The sequence below is a fragment of the Oculina patagonica genome, chromosome 2 (assembly GCF_052425735.1).
Source record: "Oculina patagonica isolate OP01 chromosome 2, crgOcupat, whole genome shotgun sequence".
NCBI lineage: Eukaryota > Metazoa > Cnidaria > Anthozoa > Scleractinia > Oculinidae > Oculina > Oculina patagonica.
Window position 1 is genome coordinate 8,873,058 of NC_135759.1, and position 22,156 is coordinate 8,895,213.

The 22,156-nt window shown below is 40.9% G+C and overlaps 2 protein-coding genes across 3 annotated transcripts; one reads left to right on the plus strand and one right to left on the minus strand.

The window, feature by feature from the left end:
- Window positions 1–41: 41 nt before the first annotated feature.
- LOC144642943 (N-acetyl-D-glucosamine kinase-like) lies at window positions 42–11,985 on the plus strand. The gene is made up of 10 exons (XM_078502064.1): window positions 42–140; window positions 1,408–1,492; window positions 2,361–2,459; window positions 2,831–2,972; window positions 3,277–3,387; window positions 4,054–4,166; window positions 5,786–5,873; window positions 7,656–7,756; window positions 8,457–8,547; window positions 10,184–11,985. Exons 1-10 carry the CDS (start codon window positions 61–63, stop codon window positions 10,366–10,368), a joined length of 1,095 nt encoding a protein of 364 aa, XP_078358190.1. The 5' UTR covers window positions 42–60; the 3' UTR covers window positions 10,369–11,985.
- A 1,207-nt stretch (window positions 11,986–13,192) lies between these two features.
- Window positions 13,193–20,854, minus strand: LOC144642905 (uncharacterized). 2 transcript variants are annotated; one of them, XM_078502008.1, is made up of 7 exons: window positions 20,720–20,854; window positions 19,816–19,972; window positions 19,000–19,074; window positions 17,537–17,638; window positions 16,373–16,808; window positions 15,552–15,950; window positions 13,193–14,961 (listed from the first exon to the last, which is right to left on the minus strand). In XM_078502008.1, exons 2-7 carry the CDS (start codon window positions 19,969–19,971, stop codon window positions 13,763–13,765), a joined length of 2,367 nt encoding a protein of 788 aa, XP_078358134.1. In that variant the 5' UTR covers window position 19,972; window positions 20,720–20,854; the 3' UTR covers window positions 13,193–13,762. The 2 variants fall into 2 exon arrangements, with proteins under 2 accessions (XP_078358134.1, XP_078358135.1); XM_078502009.1 differs by lacking the exon at window positions 20,720–20,854 and having other exon boundaries at window positions 19,816–19,992.
- Between the last annotated feature and the right edge of the window lie 1,302 nt (window positions 20,855–22,156).

Genomic DNA, 22,156 nt, shown 5'->3' on the forward strand with positions numbered 1-22,156 from the left:
CGGGCTAAGGGGACGAGGTTAACCTCTGGCGTGACAGTCCGCGTGACAACTAAAAGTTGCATGACTCAGTCCAGTCCCCCCAGCTTTGGTCTCAAGATGGCGGCTGCTACAAGTGATTTGTTCTTTGGCGGAATAGAGGGGTAAGATTGATAAGATTAAGATGAAATGATTATAGCTAAACGATTGTACAGTAAGTGTCAGTTCCAGTGAATGAGTTTTAGTAGCGTTCATTTAAATTTTGCACGATTTATCGCGTAAAAAGTATTTGAATTGGAGAGGTCTGGCCTGTGACTCGCCGTATCGGTCCATGCAGGATCCCATTCATTAGTTCAGATTAGTTAGATTACTCGTCCACCCAAAGAAAGGCCTGATCATTAGCAGTGGGGAAGTTTTAAATAGCGAAACGACGCTAATATTTTGCTTGAGAAAGTGTTACACAAGGCGAACGGATAAACATGGAACCCACCTAAACGTGCGATCGAATTTAATCTTAAACTTAATTTAATTTTAATAATACTTTAATCCCCTGGCTTCTGGTCAGAGTTTTAAACTCCTAGCGCCTGTTCTAATGAGCTAACTGTCCTCCCTGCGGTCAATTCTATTAGGTTTCGTACCCAGTTCAAGTTCAAGTCAATTTATTCTACAATCTTGAGAAACCCGTGACATTACATTTGCTGCTATATTGTACAAATTTCATTAAATCATGTAAAAATTAAAACTGCAAGCAGCAATTATACCCTTACCCTGGGTGGAGTGCAGTAGAATGGGGAGGGGCTGGGGGGGGGGGGGGGTGACCCGGGCCACCCCAAAAAAATTTGGCCGACACAAGATAAAAATATTCAAAAGCAGAACAGCAATAATGTTAGGATACTGTTGGATTTTTTTAGCTATAAGGAAGTGTATTTTTGCCAGTTCTGTATACGTTTTCATGGAGAGTACAACGCAGTACACCAAAAAAAATCTTTAAGATCCACCCGCACCAGAACAATAGGTGACGCCACAGCTATTGTTCTGTGCTGAAGTAAGATTCTTAAATAAAGTTTAGACGCAGCATATCCATAAATGATTTTGGTCAGTTTAAAATTGCTGGAAAATGCTCTCATACAGCTGGAAATACTATTTTAGATACCCCAGATTTGAAAATCTCCCAGACGAGCATGCCCCCGGCCCCACTAGAAGCTTGTGCCTTGGGCGCTCATTATGTGTCACCCCAATACACCTCAGCACTGAGGTGCCAAAGGGATTTTGTTTTGTGATATGTTTGCAGTGAAGCTGCCTTAAAGTGCGATTGCATCATTGTATGATAAGTTATTTTTGGCAGATTTCATCATCAATAACTTATAAATAAATAAAATTTATTATTTAATAAAATAAAAACTCAATGCACTCTCATGCTTTTTATTGTAGTGGTGGAACAGGTTCAACAGCAATAATATTATCTGGTGATGGAAAAATTGTAGGTCGCAGTACAGGACAAGGCACAAATCACTGGGTATGCAAATTGTGCACTGAATATTTTGTAATGTGCTGTTACAGAAAACATCCATACCCCTCCCACAGATAGTTTTTTGTTTGAACCACCCAACCCCTCTGGAAATTCCAGTTAAGCCTCATACTTTCTTTTAAAAATTTTGGCTTTTCAGACCCCCCACCCCCTTAGAATTTTGAATGACCTTCTGTACAGTGGGGATGGATATTTTCTGGAACAGCACAATGGTGTTTATTGTGTCATTAAATTAATTCAATACAGTGTAGGTTACTACCCTAATTGAATTGAAAATATTAATTGTATTAAAAAAAAAAGGAAAAAAAAAGCAGCACTGGTCAGGAAAGTAGTTGATCAAATTAACTTACCAGTAATCTGAAATCTGATAACTGAGAATTTTTAAGACATTGCACTGTATAATTGACCGCATGAAAGTACTGCTCAATAGCTTTTTTTTGAATGGTCACACACTGGGTTTCATACACAGACTTAAACCTTAGAACCAGTCTTGTACTATTAAACAATCTATCACATTGTTGATTGGTCACATGCTAATTATTTAGGCCCAGGCGTTGCTCCCTGGGCTTTGGGGGCCCCCCCGGGCTTTTGAAAAAAATATATAAAAAGGGGGGTACAAAAGGATTGTGTAGTTCCATTTTGCTAACAAAGGTATATGAAAGGGGTACCCCCTTCCAAGCCGACTGATCAATCACTTGTATTAATTATAAGGGCTTCATCCTCATCCTTAAAATATTGTGAGCTATGCCGGTAACCACATTCACTAAATTATTGAACAGATCATTTCAATTCATTTTTTCCCCTAATTTCAACATATTTCTAAGATCTAAAATTAATAACTACTTTCGTCTAATAGCTCATCGGATTAGATGAGTGTCTGCACAGAGTAAACAAGATGGTAGAAGAAGTTAAGAAAGCTGCTGGAATTGATATAAATAAGCCATTAGCTTCTCTGGTAAGTTAATGTGGTTAAATAAGAAGTACTGAGCCTTTGTCTCATGTTCCCAAGCACTAAATTCTGGTTTATGTTTGATGCTTAGCCAGGACTGGTCACAAAATTAGCAACCCATAAATTAAATTTAGTCACTACTGAGATTTTGTTTTCACTTGCCATGGCGACCAAAATGGTTGCAGCTTGTCCAGAGCACTGCCTAACTGGGTCCTCAGTTCCCCATGATTGAAATGGACTTTTAATAATTTACCTACCATGCATATACATAATGATGATGATGATGATGATGATGATGATGATGATGATGATAATGATGATGGATAAGTACTGAACAATCTTAGTTCACACAGTTATCATCTTACCCTTTTTGTTAGGGCTTGTCTCTAAGTGGGCTAGAAAAGGAAGAAATTCAGAAAACTGCTGTCTCTATGATGACATCAAAGTACCCTAGCTGCAGTAAAGAATATCACATGTGTTGTGATACTGTTGGTGCTATTGCAACTGGTTCTGACAAAGGTGACTGCTTTTAAAATTACATTTAAGGTGATAAAATAAAATACCGGTAAAAATCTACAAGACAAATTTTTCACCCCTTTGAAAAATAGCTCAAAATCTGTCTTACAGATTTTTATTTTATTTTGCATCAAGAACACAACACAATGTCCCTGGCCAGAATGACTGCATGGGAGGCTACCCTGGCCAGGACTCGAACCCAGACTGCTTGATCCAGAGTCCCGGTCAGCACAATAACCATTTGGCCAGCACACCTTCCATAGCCATAAACGTTGACTAATGTTCTTATGATGAATCTATTTCTTAGGTGGTGTAGTGTTAATATCAGGAACTGGCTCCAACTGTCAACTGCTAATGCCAGATGGTAAAACATTTAACTGTGGCGGCTGGGGTCACATGATGGGTGATGAGGGATCAGGTGTGCTTATTTATATTATGTCACGTCATGTCATTTCATGTCACGTCATGTCTTGTCATGTAACTTATGTTATTGTTATGTTATACATGAATCAGATTAGATTAGTTTAGTTTAAATTATTATTCAATGTTTTTTTTTTTCAAAAATATTAGTTAGCGAAGAAAAAACTAGGCCAATGTTGATAAATCAAAATTCCAACTCGGCTCTGATGCATACGAGGGAAAAACAAAAGAAATGATTTATTCACCCTTCAACCCTAATGTGAATTCTTTTGTTTCATCTTCCAAAGCGTCAGAGCAAAGTTATAATTTTAATAAGCCAAAAGACCGCGCGTCAAAGGACTTTGAGAAAGTCTACCTACTCACCTCCCTTCAGAATATTACACTTCAGTTATAAATAGCTCTCTTACAATATATTTCTCATCAGAGCCTTTTAAGCAGTTTCATGTCTGCCATTTCCAGACATTTTTATTAAACTGATTAAACCCCCACCCAACCCGACCCAAGATATAAGTTGCTCAAGTTATAGGACCTCACAAAACCCCTTTAACAGTTGTATGAGCCCAGAGCTTATAACAGTGTACAGAAACAGTGGAAGCTCTGTCAAGTCCCCTCTAGAAAGTCTTCATTTTCGTTAGTGCTTCTAACGGAATTCATTTATCTTTAGCATGGTGGATATCGTACAAAGCTATCAAAACAGTGTTTGATGCTGAAGACGGACTTGTTCCATCGCAACATGACATCACTTATGTAAAGAAAGCTGTTTTTGAACATTTCAAGGTATTTAGAACAAATATGACTGCTTTACAAAACAAGTTGTATATAGCATTATGCGCACAAGTCAAACTTTGGACTTTGGACATAAATCCTACCACTTTAAGCTTTTTTTTTTTTTTTTTTTGCTTTTCCTTTTTTTCTTCTTCTTTTCTTTTTGCTGCAGTGTTTAGCCTTCTAGCAGGCTTCTTTTTAGTAGAAGAATTTCCGCGAAAGCGTAAACGAGGCAAGAACTACTTACAATGGATAAGCAAAGTGTGGAAAGAGGCAATTTTCCTCTGAGTTTTTCGCTAAAATTTTGAAGCGTTTTGGTGCATATTTCAAGTTCCATTAATCTAATCGCGCTGGTTTAGGTATCGTTGGAAAGGTCTTCTACTGCTTCACAATTTGAGCATAGATGTCGCCTTTCTGGGTGAAAGGTGATGACGTCACAAGCGGGACAAATGCCCCGATCCTTTGCGGCCGGTTTAGGCCGGTGCAGGAGTCAAAGGGTTAAGCAATGACTCGAAGGAGCTTAATTAAAAAAAAAAAAAAGGACGAAGGAAAAGTCTGCATCGAGCCAAGTGGCGCATACTTCCAGAGCTTATCCTGGTTGCCATAGCATTAAGTGAATGGGAGTATTTCTACTTCCTCCTGGATAGAATGCTAGTCCATCACAGGGTTGCCACCAGCATTAAGTCGCCAGTACCCATTTAGGCCGGCCGGCCAGGTAGAGAGAGGCACTATGAGAGTAAAGTGTCTTTCCCAAGAACAGGGCTGCCCGGACTGCTCGATGCGGAGTCCGGCACGCTAACCATTAGGCCACCCCGCCTCCCATGAAAAAAAGAACTGGGTCATAAGAAAATCGTAGAGAGGTAATAACAAACCGCACATAGAGCGGTTCACTGAGTGTCGAAAGTTAATTGCGTTTGCTTTGGTTTTGATACCGCTAGGATTGGCAAATCTCGCACCACTTCTCAGCCACAGAACTAAACCACCAATGTGACTCGCTCGCGCACGTTCCGCGCTTCGTGCCGGAACATGTATTGCTTGGAGTTTGATTGGTTCACTGGTTTGTCTGTGTCTTGTGATTGGCGGAGTAATTACTTTGGTTTGGTTTACGACACTCAATTGAAACCTGCTCTAAACAAGGGAGGTTGAGATCGTTATCCGTAAAGTAACTAGTGACACTTAGTAGAAACTCAGCTGTGTTCTACTAGAAATCCGCGAATCTGATTGGTTGTCCCACTGTTTTCTATTCGCCGATAAAAAACAGTCGCGCGCGCGTGTAGCTCTTTAAGCGGTAAATTTTCTTGATTTTTGTCTTCAAAGTGCGCAATATTGTAGGCTTTGGACTGCAATCCTTTAGAGTTTCTACTAAAACAATTAGACTACTCGCCCTCGTTTTCTATGAGCGATTGTCAACTCGGCTGCGCCTCGTTGACTATTTGCTCATAGAAAACTCGGGCTCGTAGTCTAATTGTTAATTAGAAATGGTCAAGAAACATTAATCCTCTAATTCTGAATTGCTCAGAAAATGCGCACACAGTAAAATCGTGCGATACAGCTCTATTCTGCCTGTGGAACATTGTCTCAGTGCTAAATGATCGTAATATACACTGTATCATGTCTCTTTTTTACATCAGATAGACAACTTGTTTGGAATGTTGGATCACCTGTACGCGAAATTTGACAAGGCTTATTACGCAGGGCTGTGCAAAGCTATAGCTGTTGGTAAGTATATACCCACTTGTTGCTCTGCTTTTATGTCGATGCAGTAAACCGTGCTTGACGTCGGAAAAATGAGGAACGTGTTTTTTTAATTGTCGGATTTCCATAGCTATTGACTCCAAGGATAGCGCACCCACCTTCTAATTTGACTAAAAAGAAAAACCCCGACCGGATAGCTCAGTTGGTAGAGCGCCGGACTATCGTGCGGGAGGCCTCGGGTGCGACTCCCAGACCGGCCCAACACTCAGGGTCTTAAAATAACTGAGGAGAATATGCTGCCTTTGCAGTGACATCTGCAAATGGTTAGATATTCTAGTCTTCTCGGATAAGGACGATAAACCGTAGGCCCCGTCTCCTGCATCTTCAGTGTTGTATGTTCAGCAGGGGACGTAAAAGAACCCACTCACTTATCGTAAAGAGTAGGGCAGGGAGTTCCCGGTGTTGTGGTCTGGTCTTTGCGCATTGTGCTGTGTACTGTGAAATGCTCGGAGATATTAACTGTATAAGGTAATCTGCGAATCCGACGGCAAACAAAAGTGATAGATGATGTATAAACGTAAAAAATACAAAATAAAGACAACTCTGAAGAACATCTTGCAAACTTAAAATATAAGTATAAGCAAGAAGAAGAAACAGACAAACAAAAAGTAAACGCAATATTTCGGTTCTTTTGACTAGACCATTATGAAACGTGAACAAAGGAATGCGCTAACTTATATAGAGGGCCGCTAGCGAGGTAACGGATAAGAAGGCGAATAAACGTACAACAAGGAACTAAACAATATAAATTATTCTTCCTTTTTTGTAAACCCAATCCAAAGATGGCTACCGTTTCCTTAGATAAACAAAAAAAAAATACTCAAAACCAAGCAAAGGGTAGGGAACGACGTTTCGCCATCATCTTTGCACCATACTTGAAAATGGTGCCAAGTTGACACCAAATAGAATGAAGTTCAACATTTTTTAACAGAATTAAATTACTTAACTTTAGAGATCAAGTCGATGTAAAATTCCAGGCACATATATACTGTCAACTGAAAAACATAAAAAGAGGCTGGGCCAGGGTGGGTTTTCCGTACAAATCTTTTAAGTTTAGATACGTTGCAACATTGCAGTCTTTAAACCAGAAACACTGAAACTTCTCAGAATAGCACATTATTTTATTCATTTTCAAGTGTCGCCATCATTGTTTTAAGACACTTGAATGGACAATAGAAGACAATGGTAGCATGATCTCATTTTTCACCCTCGTATCTAGGGTTTCGTTCTCCTTGACCAGCGGGCGAGTAACGGGGTAACGAGCGACCCTGGAAAGTTCCGATTTGAAGTCCGAAAATATCGGAATTCCGGTTCAAATTGCGCCTGCCTAACTTTCAAAAGCCTGACCAACAAACTTTTCGGTGTTGTACTTCAGGCCATTTTTATTGTTTTTAAAGCCAATCAGATTCGATCCTGGAACGGAACTTTCGAGAGTCGCTCGTTTCGTCAAGCTTGCGCACTAAAGAACGAAGACTCGAGGTACGAGAGTGATCTATATATGTGCTAGTCAATCTCGTCCCCATGGCCTTCTCCGCGATGATTTTCGAACGCGGAGGGACGAGGTTGTTCTGCGAGTCAGTAATGTCTTTTCGTGGACATAAGTGCAACGAAACTAAAGCAAAGTCAATTTAAACTATCAAGTAACAGAGACTGTACGTTTCTCAATGATCTGCCATCAAGACCATTTAGTGATTTTTGTGTCAAAATGTCTTTTCCCAGCTTAAACGGGTTATGAATGTGTTACAGGTGCAGCGGAGGCGAAAGATCCATTATGCCAGCATCTGTTTTTCAAGGCTGGTGAAATTTTAGGGACGCATGTCAGGGCTGTTGTTCAACACATGGACAAAGTAAGTTCTCTCTCACTAAAAATTACGTTATTAACATTGATCCGTTAACGTAGGTATGACACTAAAAGAACATAAAATGACATTTTCTCACCAAGTGTAATACATTTTTCTTACAATAACTACCTTTTAAGTTAGTTGGAATGTTTTTTTTATAACCCGGGCCTACAAAATTTTCAGCCTACTCGTATATTTAAAATGTATAATAGAAAAAAAATCGAGCTGATGCACTTTAAGATAAAATAAAAAGCATTTTTTTAACAGATCTTAGCATTATATATCTCGCTACTCCCCTTTCCTGCTGAGATCAAGGCTCATCTAGCAAGTGCACGCTTTGGAGTCTTCTGGGTTAGCCAGGTGACAGACAAACGCGCAACGGTTTATTTACGAACGAGCGAAAATTGGCGCAATTCCTTGTCAGGAAATGTTAGAGAGCTGTCGAAATACACATGGAATCACCAAAAAGTCGGAAGGAGAAAGTATTTCCTTGGATCTTGATCTCAAAACCTTCTCCGACGCACGCCCGCCAACCCCTCAACTCTCCAGCATGTTTTTTTAAACCCCAGATCAGAGGGATATTAAGAACACCCTCCCCCCTCTATCAGGCACTGCTTTCTCTTCTGAAATTCTTTTCTCAAGGAAGGAAGGGTAGGGATAAATAGTCCGTGTGCAAAATTAGTGAGTGAATATTTTCATCCACTAGGAATGTCAGGACACTCTGTTAAACGGTGAAAAAGGACTGAAGATTATTTGTGTTGGTGCCGTGTGGCAAAGCTGGAATCTTCTAAAAGATGGTGAGAAAGAAGTCACTTAGGCCCAGGCCAAACATCGAACTTCACATGAGTCGAACCTAATGCAAATGAGCAAAGCCTATCGTTTTTGGTCATTTGCATTCGGTTCGGCTCATGTGAAGTTTGACGTTTGACCCGGGCCATAGTTGCTTAATGAGCCATTTTAAGCTAACGCTAACCATTTTAAGCTAATTTTTTTTTTTTTTTTTTTTTTTTTGGGGGGGGGGGGGGGGGGGTGCTTTCTATTGGCTCGACTGCGTCTCGCCAAAATACGAACCACAACCGCTTTCCATTTGAAGGAGAAGCCAGTTGTTCCGGTGAAAAATCAAATTAAAAGAGTCCTTCCCACTAGAAAAGTTTCGGAAAAACTGCAATTCCTTCAAATCAGAAATGTATTCCTCTTGTCTCGTTTTTACCGGAATTTTCGGAATATCACTGCACCATTTTGCTTTTGGGCACTTTCACCATACTCCTTGATAAAATACGCGGCTGTTCTGGTAAGAAAAAGAGTTGTATGTAATAGAGTAATAACTGTTAGCCTCCCCGCCATAATTCAGCAATACTTACATGACAATGACTTTTGTATTTTGAATATTGTATTTTAAGGTGCCGCCAGTCTGCGGGGAGTCGGACAGCGCGCGCGCCGCTCATCCCCACGAGTCACGCGCGAGAAAGGACACATGGCGGCCCAGCGGAGATTGCTCCAAAATTCTGCCACGCCAACAAGAAACCAATCGACCACGCGGGGGTGCACGATCGATGGGAGGGAAACGGTAGATGAAGAGAACGAGTCCCCCCCCCCTCGGGCTGCAGGCCCCGGCCGATTGACGCAGCGCCGAGAAGGAGGAGACGGGACCGCCCCCCCCCGCCGCGACCCCACCGCGAGGGCCGAACGCGGGGGCGGGGGCGAGCGGGGGAGGGCGCGCGGAGGGCGGCGGGGGGCGGGGGGGCGGGGGAGAGAGGAGAGAGAGGAGGGGGGGGGTGGCCGGGGGGGGAGGGGGGGCGCCAGGGACACCGCGAGGAGTGGGCCCCGGCGAGGGGGGAGGGGATGTCGCGAGGGCGCGGGTGGGCGAGGGGAGACTCACAAGGGCGCGCCGGGACGATGGGGAGCGAGAAAGGTGCGAGAATAGGAGGGGGGAGGCGGAGGGGAGGCGAGACCAGAGAGAAAGAGTGAGGAAGGTGACGCTCTGGAGACCTGCCAAGAAAAAGGGAAGGGGGGAAGGATCGCCGAGAGCGGAGAGAGTTCAGCTGCGAAAGAGAGCGGCTAGACGAGGGGGGTAGGTGGGGGGAAGGAAGAAGAGAGAGAACGATGGTGACGGAAGGGGGGAAGGAGACTCGATGACCCCTGCCTTTTGTAGGCAAAAAATCGATACTAAATTGCCCGTGGAGAAAAAAATATTTAGAGAGCCACGAAAAAAAGGAGAAGAAAAGCACGGCAGGGTCGCGGGCCTATGAGATATGAAAAAAGGTGTCAACACACACGATCTAATTGATGCCCCAAACGCGCACAGAAAACCAAAACTGGTACGAGCCACCTTAATCTATCCGCCATCGTGGTACAACAATTTTATAAGAAAAGTTTAAACTGTCCCAGATTTAAAACATTTATTTTTCTCTTTCGCTTTTGCTTTCTTCGTAGGATTTTTAACAGGCATACAGTGTTCCCCTAGCAACACCGCTGTCCAAGTGAAACGCTTCTCGCTTGTAAAGTTGCGCGAGAGTTCTGCTGTTGGCGCGGCTGCCCTGGGAGCGAAAACCGCTGACCACCCGCTTCCTATAGATTATGACTCGATGGTAGACGAATTTTACAGTCACGAATTCTAATAGGTAAACCAAAACAAACTAGAAAATTATGTCCAAAGGACTAAATTAATATGAATTTTACCTATACGTAACTTTAAGACAAATGTGTGAAACCTTCGAATTTCTAAAGGGGTAAAGTAACAGATGGCGATCTCATTGTTGACAATATCTCAATCTTCCCAGTGTCACGTGACTACCCTAGTTTTTCTATAGTTTGCTATTACCTCCTTGGTTTTTCTCTTCGCCAGTAAACCATTTTACTAATCGACTTCAAGCTCGAGGTTTCTAAAGCTGCAATCACGTTTTGAAATATCACATCCCTAGTCATTAGAAATATGGATTAAACAGTCGCTTCATCTTCATCTCACTTGTGATAAACAGTTGTATAAGTAAGGGACCCGCAAATGAGAAAACGTTGCGAAAACATTGTTTCCCAAAATTTGGTTCCTTGTTATGCGGAAACGGGGAAACATTTAGGAAAAAACTGTTTCCGTAAATTTTCGGTAACAGTGTTTTCTCGTTTACGGGCCTCAAATCAAAGTTGGTTCAAAGTCTGGCCCCAGTTGTTTAAAGTGTGGATAACACTCTCCGCCGGATAAATCACTATCCAGTAAATAGCATAGTTTGTGTTGTCAACACTTATCCATTGGATAGCGATTTATCCGGTGGATAGTGTTATCCACCCTTAGAACAACCGGGTCCTGGTTGTTATCTCTGTGCAAAACATTATAGATTACTGAAAGGGCATCATTTCTTTATAGAGAACCTAAAATTGTTCATTTTGTGGGATAAAATGTATTGAATTTCGAAGCCACGTTTCGACAATCACTGATGAGAAATAGCCATCATCGGGCCTTCCCATAAACCTAGAAATCCAGTTGGCTAGTCACGGAAATAATGAATTCGAATATTTTTGTCCTTAAATTATATTAAAATAAAAACCTTCACGAAGGAGTAAGGTAAAGGTAAGGTAAAGTCTGTGTCCGAGCCATGAGGCTCATACAGCCGGAGCTTATCCCGGTTTCCGTAGCATTAAGCGACTAGGAGTATTGCTACTCCCCCCTGGATGGGATGCTAGTCCATCGCAGGGTTACCCCCCAGCAGTAAATTCGCCGGTACCCATTTGTACACCTGGGTGGAGAGAATCACTGTGAGAGTAAAGTGTCTTGCCCAAGAACACAACGCAGCGCCCCGGCCAGGCCTCGAACCCGGACCGTTCGACTCGGAGTCGAGCGCGCTAACCATTAGGCCACCGCGCCTCACGAAGGAGTATTTAACCATAAAAGGAATACCGAAATCTTAAGGTGCTTATTTTTAGTTCAAATCAGTAGAAGTTTATATAGTAATCACATATCATTCTTTCGCTTTAGTTGTACTCTAGCTTTTAGTTATTGTTTTTTTGAAGAAAGGAATAGAATATATTGCTTATTATTTTTAAACGTAAGGTTTTTGCTGAAAATGCATAGCATATACAATAATCATATATCATTGTTTACTTAAGTTACACTAGCTTTAAGTTAGTGCCTTTAAAGAAAGGGATGTATTCTTAAATATTATTATATTATATCTTATTTCTTTTTTCTGACTCGTTTATTATTTTAAGTAATTTGTACAACTTATTAAATGATTTCTGTTGGATATGGTAGTTTATTTTTTTTACAATTTTGGCCATATTTTAAGAGCCATTAGATGAGCTAAGTACAAGTGATAGTTAGAAATAAACCACTATATTCGAAAAAGGAAACTAATTATCTATCTTATAGTTTCTGTAATGTTCAGTGTTATGAACATTTACGAGTTGCACGAATTCTTGAATTCCACAAATCCTAGCAACTAATCACCTTCACCTATTTAGGATAGGGAAATCCGATTTTCTCAAATTCTCAGATTTGCTCTGAGCACGCCATATTTTTTCACGAGCAGCAAAGGCGTCCAATAACAAAGTACTTAACGAAGCTATGTCACGGGGACTTCACATATTTTTGTCGTTTTGTTTTAGTGGTAGGCAACTAAACCTATAAAAAACTATCTTTCAATATCTAAAGGAAGAAAAAACCTTAATTTGCGGATAGAAAGCAAGCTACGGCTATAAATATCGATTTTTTGATGACGCGCGGAAACAACTTAAAAACGTTAGCCTAACTTTTTCAAGTTGCAATCCATTTTAATCCTAGCCATCCGCAGCCAAAGATGCTAGTTAACAGTTTCAGTGCTCTTATATAGCAATTTTTATAAAAAAAAAATGGACTATTATTTTTAGGCTTCCTGCGACAAAAAATATAAATTTTGGCTGTTCAAAAATCTGGTAAAATCCGCGACATTGTCCCTTTTATGACGAAATTTTTGTGCCGTGTACTTCACTAGATTTCTTTTTGTCAATGAATATCCTTCTTTACATTCCCAAATATTCTCAGTCACAAATGATTTTTCCCTCGAATTTTGTCAGAGAGATGATTAAGACGTCATCCACCCTGTCCATAAGGAAATCTAGTAATATTAATTTTATTGGACAAAATTCGAGTACCAGAGTACCATTGTTTTCTACCCTTTTTTCGACGTTTTTGCTTGTTTACAAGCTAAAATGGTAGAATAGGGGTTATGTGGACAAAATTTGGAACCACGTATTTGTAAACTCTCAAGGGACTTTTTTAATTTCTCAAGGGACTGTTTTAATTTCTCAAGGGATTACTTTCCGCTGTGGGTGATCATTTGCGATCTCGTGGAAAAAACGTGACTTGTCACATTTACAAACGTTATATAACAATTTTAAAAGTGACATGTCAGCTTTCTTATCTCAGCGCACGTGTGTCTGAAAGGCGATCTATAAAAAGCGTCGCACAAACAATGGATTGCATAACTAAAACACGAATAAATAATCACTAGCACTTACATCGTTTAAAAATTACAAACGTCAAAAATAAACCATACCAAAAAACTCGCTCTTTTCAAAGATATTATTGAAGTTAAAACAAATGCAAGAGATGGGGGCTTCTTTTAGCTTAGGAGCGATTAAAAATTAGGCCAAATTTGGTCGCTACATAGGAAATTGTTAAACTAAACTACAAAGAAACTGTAATGATAAGTTCGAAGAACAATGCACAGGATAAACCTTCGACTCATACTTCATGCAAAAACGTCGATATCTCGAAGAGACTTTGATTAAAGCTAAAGATGTGATTCATTATCCGTGATAACACCAATAACAATTTCTTATCAGAGCCTGAGAAAATGAATTTCAAAGTTCACGAGAACCATGTAAACTACAGGTAAAATCTCAGGTGTAGCTATTTTGTAAAATCGTCTTTTAAGCGATTCATTGGAACTTAGTGAAACTTCGAAATTTGTTTTCGATGTGTAGGAGGCTAGATCTTTAGAAGAGGCCAGGCAATATTCAAGCTGATACAAGATATCTAGATTACTCTCCTTGGTAGTCTTTACACAGACAAAACTTTCGCAAATCAGGCCTTTTATCCACAATGCACTTGGGCTGCTCGCCATACAGGTTTATCCTGCTTATTTCACCAGAGACTCGGTATGCGCCATCTTGAAAGTTCACTGAAGCCTCGTATAACCCGTTTCCCGGGACAGTCTGAAGTTGTACTTGATATAAGCATTCATCAACTCTCGCTGACCTTGAAAACTTAGGTTTTCTTCCATGTATGTCTTTTGAACCAAGGAATTGTGCGACTTTTACATTTGGAAGTTTTTGATAGCCTGCTAAAATTTCGTGTAGTTGTAAACGCGAGCAAAGGTTTAAGCCCAGCGGGTCTGACAAAGTTAAGTTGTTCACGTGATCAACGACCGCCTGAGCTGCAAGCCGCAAGTGACTTGAGTGAGTGTCAATTTCTTTCCACCGTACGCATGGGCAGTAATGTTCAGCTACTCCAGCGCTTTCACAGTCACGTGATCGATTAATATTGCTAAACAGGCTTTCTCCTCTTATTAAGTCAACGGGAGCCTGGGGATAGCTAAGTATGTGCCTGAAAGTTGCGTACAAATCAAAAGGTGACGTCACGATGTTACTATTTTCTTTTAGACTGTGAATCAAATCGGGATGTTGCTTTTGAAACCATTTTGGAAATGTTAAAGACATTAAAGGTAGTCGTTCTTCGAACCTGCCTTGAAACGTAGCCCTGGTGTCGCCATAGCGAAATCCGTGATCAGACATAACAATCAACAAAGTGTCATTTAGAAGGTTCCCTTCAGATAAACCTTTTAACAATGCGTGGAAATCACTAGAGCAGGAGTAAATAGATTGCAACATGTTGTGCGATATGTCCGTGAAGAAAAACAAGCCGAACTTAGGCTGTTGTCTGTAAGCTTCAAAGAAGGACTTGATATAATCAAAGTGAATTTGATGCTGAGGTTTGCTATGAACACAATGAGATGACGTCATGCGAGCTGCTTCCCAGAAATAGCGCGAAAAATGATCCGTTGGTGGTTCTTTGAAACCATGCAGCCGGTAGTTAAAAGCTGCGAACTCGGGGCAATCCTCACTGAACAGTGTGGAATAACCGTGTTCCTTGAAATCCTTGAATATATGTGGCCATCGGTCGAGAGTGGCTGTGCCTGGGAATTCCCTACGGGCTTCGGGCAGCTCTGATTCAAATTTACCTACAGAGGGTAGGGAGGGGGACAAGTTAGTACAATATTGTTAAGATTTCCATCTTAACCATCCAGGGGGGGGGGGGTTTTTTTTTTTTTTTTTTTTTCCCCCCCGGGGGGGGGGGGGGGGGGAGTTTTAAGATTTAAAAAGATACAGTCCGTTTCGGTCCTTCTTTTGAGTCAGGAAGATTAACAGTGTTCGTTGATAGCTGGTTTACTGTAACACGGTCGAAGTTGGTACTCTACCCTAGATGGGACGCCAGTCCGTCTCAGATTAACCCCTCCCCCCAAAGCATTTTGTCAAGTTGATCAAACAGTTAGAGAAAGTCATTGCGAGAGTTCAAGTTGGCGAACTTTATCATTGTGGTCTCCAACCTAAATGAACATCTCTAGTGACAAAATGTTGACTTACAGGAGATTTTTTTTCTCTAACGCCAACTTGTCCCCCAAAGAAGTAAATATATTATTAGTTACCTCGTCCCCAGGGACTACTCCGCTTTCAAGATGGCGAGACTGCCATTTTGAAAATTTGTCGCCGAGAAGACCCTAGGGACGACGTTGTATCATTAGCATTAGAAGTGCCTGCGTTGTTTATTGACCTGTCATGAACGCTGTTAGCGCAGGGGTAGTACCATCACCAACTATAGAGTAACCTTTTAGAAACACGGAGTTTAACTCGTCTCTCATAAACCTGTATGCTTCTGGTAGAGCTCTTTGGAAGTGTGTCGCAGATACTGAATCAAAGCCTATCATCACAACACTCAGCGGGAGACCTGCTTTGTTTTGCGCTTGCTCTGGAGATCTCGGGATAGTTTGGGCGTGGTACTCCACGTGCTTTTCGCCTTTTGAAGTAGTCAGCTGTACGCGGATAAATTCTGATTCAAGTTTGAATTTGCGTTCCTGAGCTTGCAGGCTGATTGCATTTCCTAGCAAAAATCCCCAGTCTTTGTGCTCAGGGCGTAAAATTGGTTGATATTTCATGGTTGTTATTTTTCCAACTGCGAAATGAATGGTTGAAAATAAATAAATATAAATAAATAACCAAGGGTAAACAGACAAACAAACAAGCAAATAGATAATCGAAAAAATGACCAAACCATCAAAAGAACGAAGGAACAAATAAATTAACAACGAACGTGCGAAGGAAGAAAGAAAGGAAGGAAAGAACGATCGAAACAACGAACGAACGATTGACTGACTGACTGACGGACGGACGGACAGACGGAACGGACAGACGGACTGCGGCCTGACGGACTGAATGACTTACTGCGGACTGACTGACTGCCTGACTGACTGACTGACTGGTGGCTGACCGACTGACTGACTGACCGAATGAATGAATGAATGAATTTATGGACAAATAAATGATTGTGACTGACTGACAATTTTCTGCTGATGTTAAAAGCAAAATATATATCACCTGCTTCCTCAGTTAGCTCCAAGACCCCTCCCTGGTAATGCGTCAGCTGGAAACCTGGACACTGGATAGGATTTGGTTCCCCGATAAACTTTGTTATAGCTTCGTCATTCGGGTCCAATTCAGGCAGGCGGCATTCATCAGCTGAGGACTGGAACTGGTCCAGTGGCACTGCGCATGTCTCATGTTGCATAGTATCATTTTGATAAAAAGCTTTCTTTATATAAACATCGTGAGCAGCTGAAAATACTGTTTTACTCGTCAACTCTCCTTTGGGGAAAAATTCTCCTGTTTTCACGGAATAAACAAATCCTTTGCAGCGAGAGCCATACGAGTTGCAAATAATTTTCGCTTGTTCCGGGCTCGGAAGTTGAAAGTTACGACAGCTTTCATTTCCCATACACTGGATGTCTCCACCGGGAAGATCCATTTCTATTTTCTGGAAAAAAGAAAGAGAAAAGAAGGAAATTGGCAACAGACAGCTTCCTAACAGACTTGTACCTAGTTGCTATGTACGGTACGTTTTTTTTTTTCGAGGCCCAGAGAAAGGGGGGAGGTTAGATACGAGAATGGAATTTGGCACGCAGGTGTCATGGGCCATAACCCCCTGCGCGCTCCCCTCGATCCAGACCGTTCCCGCTTAGGGAAAAGAGACTGGGTACGAGTTTTGCTTCTTAAGGAAAGGAAGGGACTGTTCAGAGCATTTATGAAAGTATAAAAATAAGCCAAGAGGATAATCTGGGAGTCACGAGGATTTTTGTCTTGATGATATACAAGGGAATTTAAAATTCGACAATGGATTACAACTACGCCGACGATTTTCTTGGGGAGGCATGAGGCGAGTAGTTGTGCGCATGCTTCATTTTTCGAGTTTCCCCGAGTAATAGTCCTGTTGACGGATCATTATTTTCTCTTCTTTGGATCTCGTTTTCCATATAGGCGACCAGTTTATTTGATAAGGAGAAACTACTTTGTCTGCTAAATCTTGCTTTTTGATTTAATAGAGACAAAACTTGGGTGTTGAACTGCAGGCGATTGCAGATTTATCATCATCATCATCACCATCATCATCATCGTCATCGTCATCATCATCATTATCATCATCATCATCATCATCATCATCATCATTATTATTATTATTATGTTTATTCATTATTCCTTGACTACCTGAATGTATAAGATCTCTTCAGTGTTGCTCTGTGACAACTCCATCCCTTGTGTCGTCCTTGCCGGTTTGTCTTCGTCGTTCAGTTTCTGGACGACATCAGTCTATAAAAAAATTAAATTAAACAGAATGACTCAGACGAAGCACGGTGAAATTAGGAACAGTTAGTTGTTTGCTTGCAGCAAACTACAAAGAAAATGAAACACTTATAAATTGTTAACTATGTTCAAAACCAGTCTTTCCAAATTTTATCTGTCTAAGCGAGAGACGTACAGTCAAATGAATTCGATAATTGAAATATTGTTTATTTAGATCATCTTAACTTGAGAAAGTTTGGTTGCATTTGGGACGAAAGTTTTGTTCCTTTCTCTAGCTGCCGCACCCCCATTTACTTTTGGTTTATTTGCTATTTATATTGTACGGTTTATGTAGTACGGTTCATACAGAACGGTTCTTTTTTCTTGGAATTTAAGTGTAAATATTTTAAACTTTATGTAGCTTAGTTAGATTTTTAATGTAAATAGTGTCTCCAATTAGTTTTTTAAAGCTAAACACCTCGACACTATAATAAAGTATTTCGTTCGTTATTTCGTTATTACTGTGGTTATTATTGTTATTAAGTATTTCTCCTTCTTGTAATTGTTGTGGCGAATGTTTTCAAGTAAACTAAATCAAGAGCAACGAAAAAATTGGCCCATTAAATGCGGTGGCCTAATGGTTAGTGCGCCGGACTCCGGACCGAGCGGTCCGGGTTCGAGTCCTGGCCGGGGTCATTGTGTTGTGTTCTTAGGCAAGACACTTTTCTCTCACAGTGCCTCTCTCCACCAAGTTGTATAAATGAGTACCGGCGAATTTACTACTGGGGGTAACCCTGCGATGGACTAGTATCCCATTCAGGGGGAGCAGCAATACTCTTAGTCGCTTCATGCTACGGAAACCGGGATAAGCTCCGGCCTGATGGGCCACTAGGCTCGTATGCAAACTTTACCTTTACCTTAAATGCTTTTATTTTTACCAGGTGATTAAGAGCTCGGATGCTGTCGGTTGTTGTTTTGACAATTGCTGTGTCTGGCTTTTTCGATTCAGAGATGGTCAGCCTACCCCTGCATTACAAAGCCTCCCCCGTATGAAGCAGTAGGGAGGGCCTTCTCGTTCCCAGGAAACATCTTGCTTAAGAGCCGGCAGGACTGGGCACGGGAAAATAGGCTCTTGGGACGAGACGAGAATGTACGGAAAAGAGAAAGTACTGAGGGGTTCAAATTCGTCCTCAGTAATTTCCAGCTTGCTTTCCTCAAAACAGGCCCCAGTCAATCTCCGCCTCCGCCACCACCCAACTCCCATCCAAGCCTTGACACGAGTACTTAATTTTTCAAAGAAGGTTTGGCATACTGCTTGGCATAAATGGAGTTCTCGTAACGACTGTGGAATTAAAGAACTATACTAACCACGCAGAATGACTACTTACATGAATGTTATGCTCTGATACGCTGGCTATGTGTGGCTCTGGAAGTTCGGTTTCAGCCTTGACTCTCACAGGTTCCTGTTAAAAAGAAATATGTTATAGAACTCAAGTACAAGTGCGGTTAATATATCTCTTAGGGATGAATAAATAATTTTAGGGGTATTTCCACTCCCCCCCCCGGATAATTGGATGTTAGCCCATCGCAGGGTTACCCCCAGCAGTAAATTCGCCGGTACCATTTATACCTGGATGGTGAGAGGCACTATGATAGTAAACTGTCTTGCCCAAGAACACAACACAATGACCCCAGCCAGAGCTCGGACACGGGCCGCTCGATCCGGAGTCTAGCGCGCTAACCGTTTGGCCACCGCGCCTCCTAATTACGAGCAGCCCTTTTTTCTCAGTCCATCGAGCACGAAGCGAAAAAAGTGCAAGAAAAAAAATGGCCGCGCGAAAACTGGGCCCCAAGATTTCGCGCGGCTATTTTCCCTCTTGCGCCACAAAGAAAGGACAGAGGCAATCCAGTAAAACTCCAAGCAAAACATATAGCCGACGTGAAGCGCAAAAAAACGCGCGTGAGAAACGCGTGTGAGAAATCACTAAGCGTTTTGCGTTGCAAACGAAAGCATTCGTCATCGCACGTAACAATTTCGACACTCAAGTGAAGTTGCACCAGAGACGTGCTTTTGCATTATGTATATTCCCAGCTGTGTAAAACAATGTGACAACTGATCATTATTATTTACTCTAGAATACAGTAATATTATAATAAATCTCCGTTTCTGTGCTGTTTACGTTTGAAAGCTTTTAAATATTTACCTTATGAAATCGTGGATGGAATTCAAGACTTTCCATTCCTTTACCAGAGTACGACAAAGTAGCGAAGAGATACAAGATTACGGCCGCCAGGCAGAGAAACGTCACGGCGGAATGACGGCACAAAAGCCTCATGAAATAGCGTTTTAAAATCAGCATTCTGAAGACAGAAGCATATATGAGAAATAGTCAAAACCTTAAGCTTTCAACCCGGTTCAAACTCGGATTTTCGATCGTTTTGCCTTAAATTCGGATAGGTATAAAGTTCAGAGACTTCCGAGGAAAATTCAAGAAAATAGTTCAGGCATTTTACAACTTGAGTGAGTGAGTGAGTGGACTCGAACCAAATTGAACCAAATTGAAAACGAACCAGTTTAAATAAAAACGCGTAACAATTTCCACAGCGAAGGTGTTCATGAAATTGTTTGTCTTCCAGTCAATTGATCATAATCTCGTCTTATTATTTTATGTAAATACAAAATGCTAATTTTGCCGAGTGATTTTTACTTAAGAAAAATTTCTTCGATTCATGCCAACAAGTAAATAAAAAGCATGAAATAAACGCCAAGCTGATTGTTTAAAAAACTGCTGCCACTTTCATTTTAAGGTCATCAGTAAATCAGAATTTACAATCGACAATAAAAGATCCTCTCGGGTACTTTTAAAAAATCAAATGAAACAAATTCGACGTGTTTCGAAGAATTCATCAATTTTTAATTTCAGCCAGGATTAGTAAATTCATTTAAACTCCTGACTAAAATCGATTTCCCGGCGAACTATTTGAGGAGCTCTAGATAAAAATGTAATGCCTATTTTTCAGTTTTTCAAAAGAGTGAATGGATTAATTATAATACGAAATATCGAAATATTGGGGGAATATATCGTTTTCAAATTCTACCAAACCTACCTTTTTCAAGTCAGACGGTGTACATTGGTGTATTAAATTGCTTCTCATCTAGAGCTTTCTAACGAAACACAGTGTTCAGAAAACGTCGTGTATAGAACATCACAGTCTGTTAAAACTTGTAAGCCCGAATCATGTTTATTCCACGTTGTGGACATGTAAATGTATACTACGTGAACAATAGCGTTCTTTTGAGGCCAAGACAACCAAGCGAACTTCAAAGGAATGCAAGTTAATAATTTTAAAAAGTCAAATATATTCCAGACAGAATTGGAAAAAAAAAAAATCGTTTTAAGAAAACACCGTATATTAAGCCTTTAATACACTATCGGTAGCATGTGATTGCATTCATCTCACTTCAATTTTTTTTTGGAAAATTGTGGCTAATTATGTAACGCGTGAGACCTTTTAAATTTCAACTGTTTAATGCCCGGCTGATAGTTTTGGTTTCGAAATTACAATGACGTAATTTTTAACAACTCAAATGCTAGGAATCTGACCCTGTATAAAGATACTTTTTAAAAACAAGACGAGAGATCTCACGACGGACTAGACTCAAAGTAAATCCCGAGATGTGAATATTTCAGAATTTGACGTTTTCCTTTTTTGGAGAGAACTGTTGAAAATGATTATGGCTACGAAGGTGACAATTATTCGTATCACTTTTTATGAAGCGGTCAACGTTATCAGGGACCGGGGTATTCTCGTGACGCGTGATTAGCTGATTTTTTTTTTCGTGAAACGTGAATTTAACACATTTATTTTTCATGACCCTTGACCGGAAGGTTTTGCGTGGCACGTGAAGAGCTTGAATTAATTACCGATATTCGTGAATTTCACCACTTTACTCTGCGTGATTTTGAGACGCGGGACCTTGGTTTCAAATGTGATCTCCGTATAATTATCGTAACGTCTCGTAAGGCATCGGGAACTACCAAGTAGTCGAGAGCTTCCCTTGCTGACCTTCGCCTATTCTTCGTTGACGGATTTCTTCAAACACGATTTTAAAAAAAGGATAAAAGAGTACGTTTCTTTCCTTTTTTCACAATTTTTTAATCAATTTGGATTTTTTCAAACACTCTTTGTAGCGTAAGAACAGGATAAAAGAGTACTTATTGTCGTGATTCGGGAAAATGAAATTTCAATATCCGTGATCTGTAATTCGTTATATTTTTCGCCCGTGAATCGTGTCAGAGACCCCCCCCCCCCCCCCCCCCCCCCCCCAACCCCGACTTGGATGTTCCGTTGTTCGACGCACACGTTCTGTTCTCTACATGTCTTATATTTAACAATTATTCGCCGAAGGCGAAGTGATTTTTTTTGAATAACCCCCGGGAGGAGGGGGGGGGATTTTATAAAAAAAAATAAAAAAGGCGGGGAAAATATTTGTGGCCTTGTAGACAAAACTTGAGAAGCAATATCCCCCCCCAGGGCGGGGAA

Coding starts and splice junctions, on each gene's coding strand:
- LOC144642943 (XM_078502064.1), top strand. CDS start 61: ATGACTCAGTCCAGTCCCCCCAGCTTTGGTCTCAAGATGGCGGCTGCT. Junction 141..1,407: donor TTCTTTGGCGGAATAGAGGG/GTAAGATTGATA, acceptor TTTTTATTGTAG/TGGTGGAACAGGTTCAACAG. Junction 8,548..10,183: donor CTGGAATCTTCTAAAAGATG/GTGAGAAAGAAG, acceptor CTTTCTTCGTAG/GATTTTTAACAGGCATACAG.
- LOC144642905 (XM_078502008.1), bottom strand. CDS start 19,971: ATGCTGATTTTAAAACGCTATTTCATGAGGCTTTTGTGCCGTCATTCC. Junction 16,809..17,536: donor AAGAGATCTTATACATTCAG/GTAGTCAAGGAA, acceptor TCTTTTTTCCAG/AAAATAGAAATGGATCTTCC. Junction 14,962..15,551: donor GCTAACAGCGTTCATGACAG/GTCAATAAACAA, acceptor TACCCTCTGTAG/GTAAATTTGAATCAGAGCTG.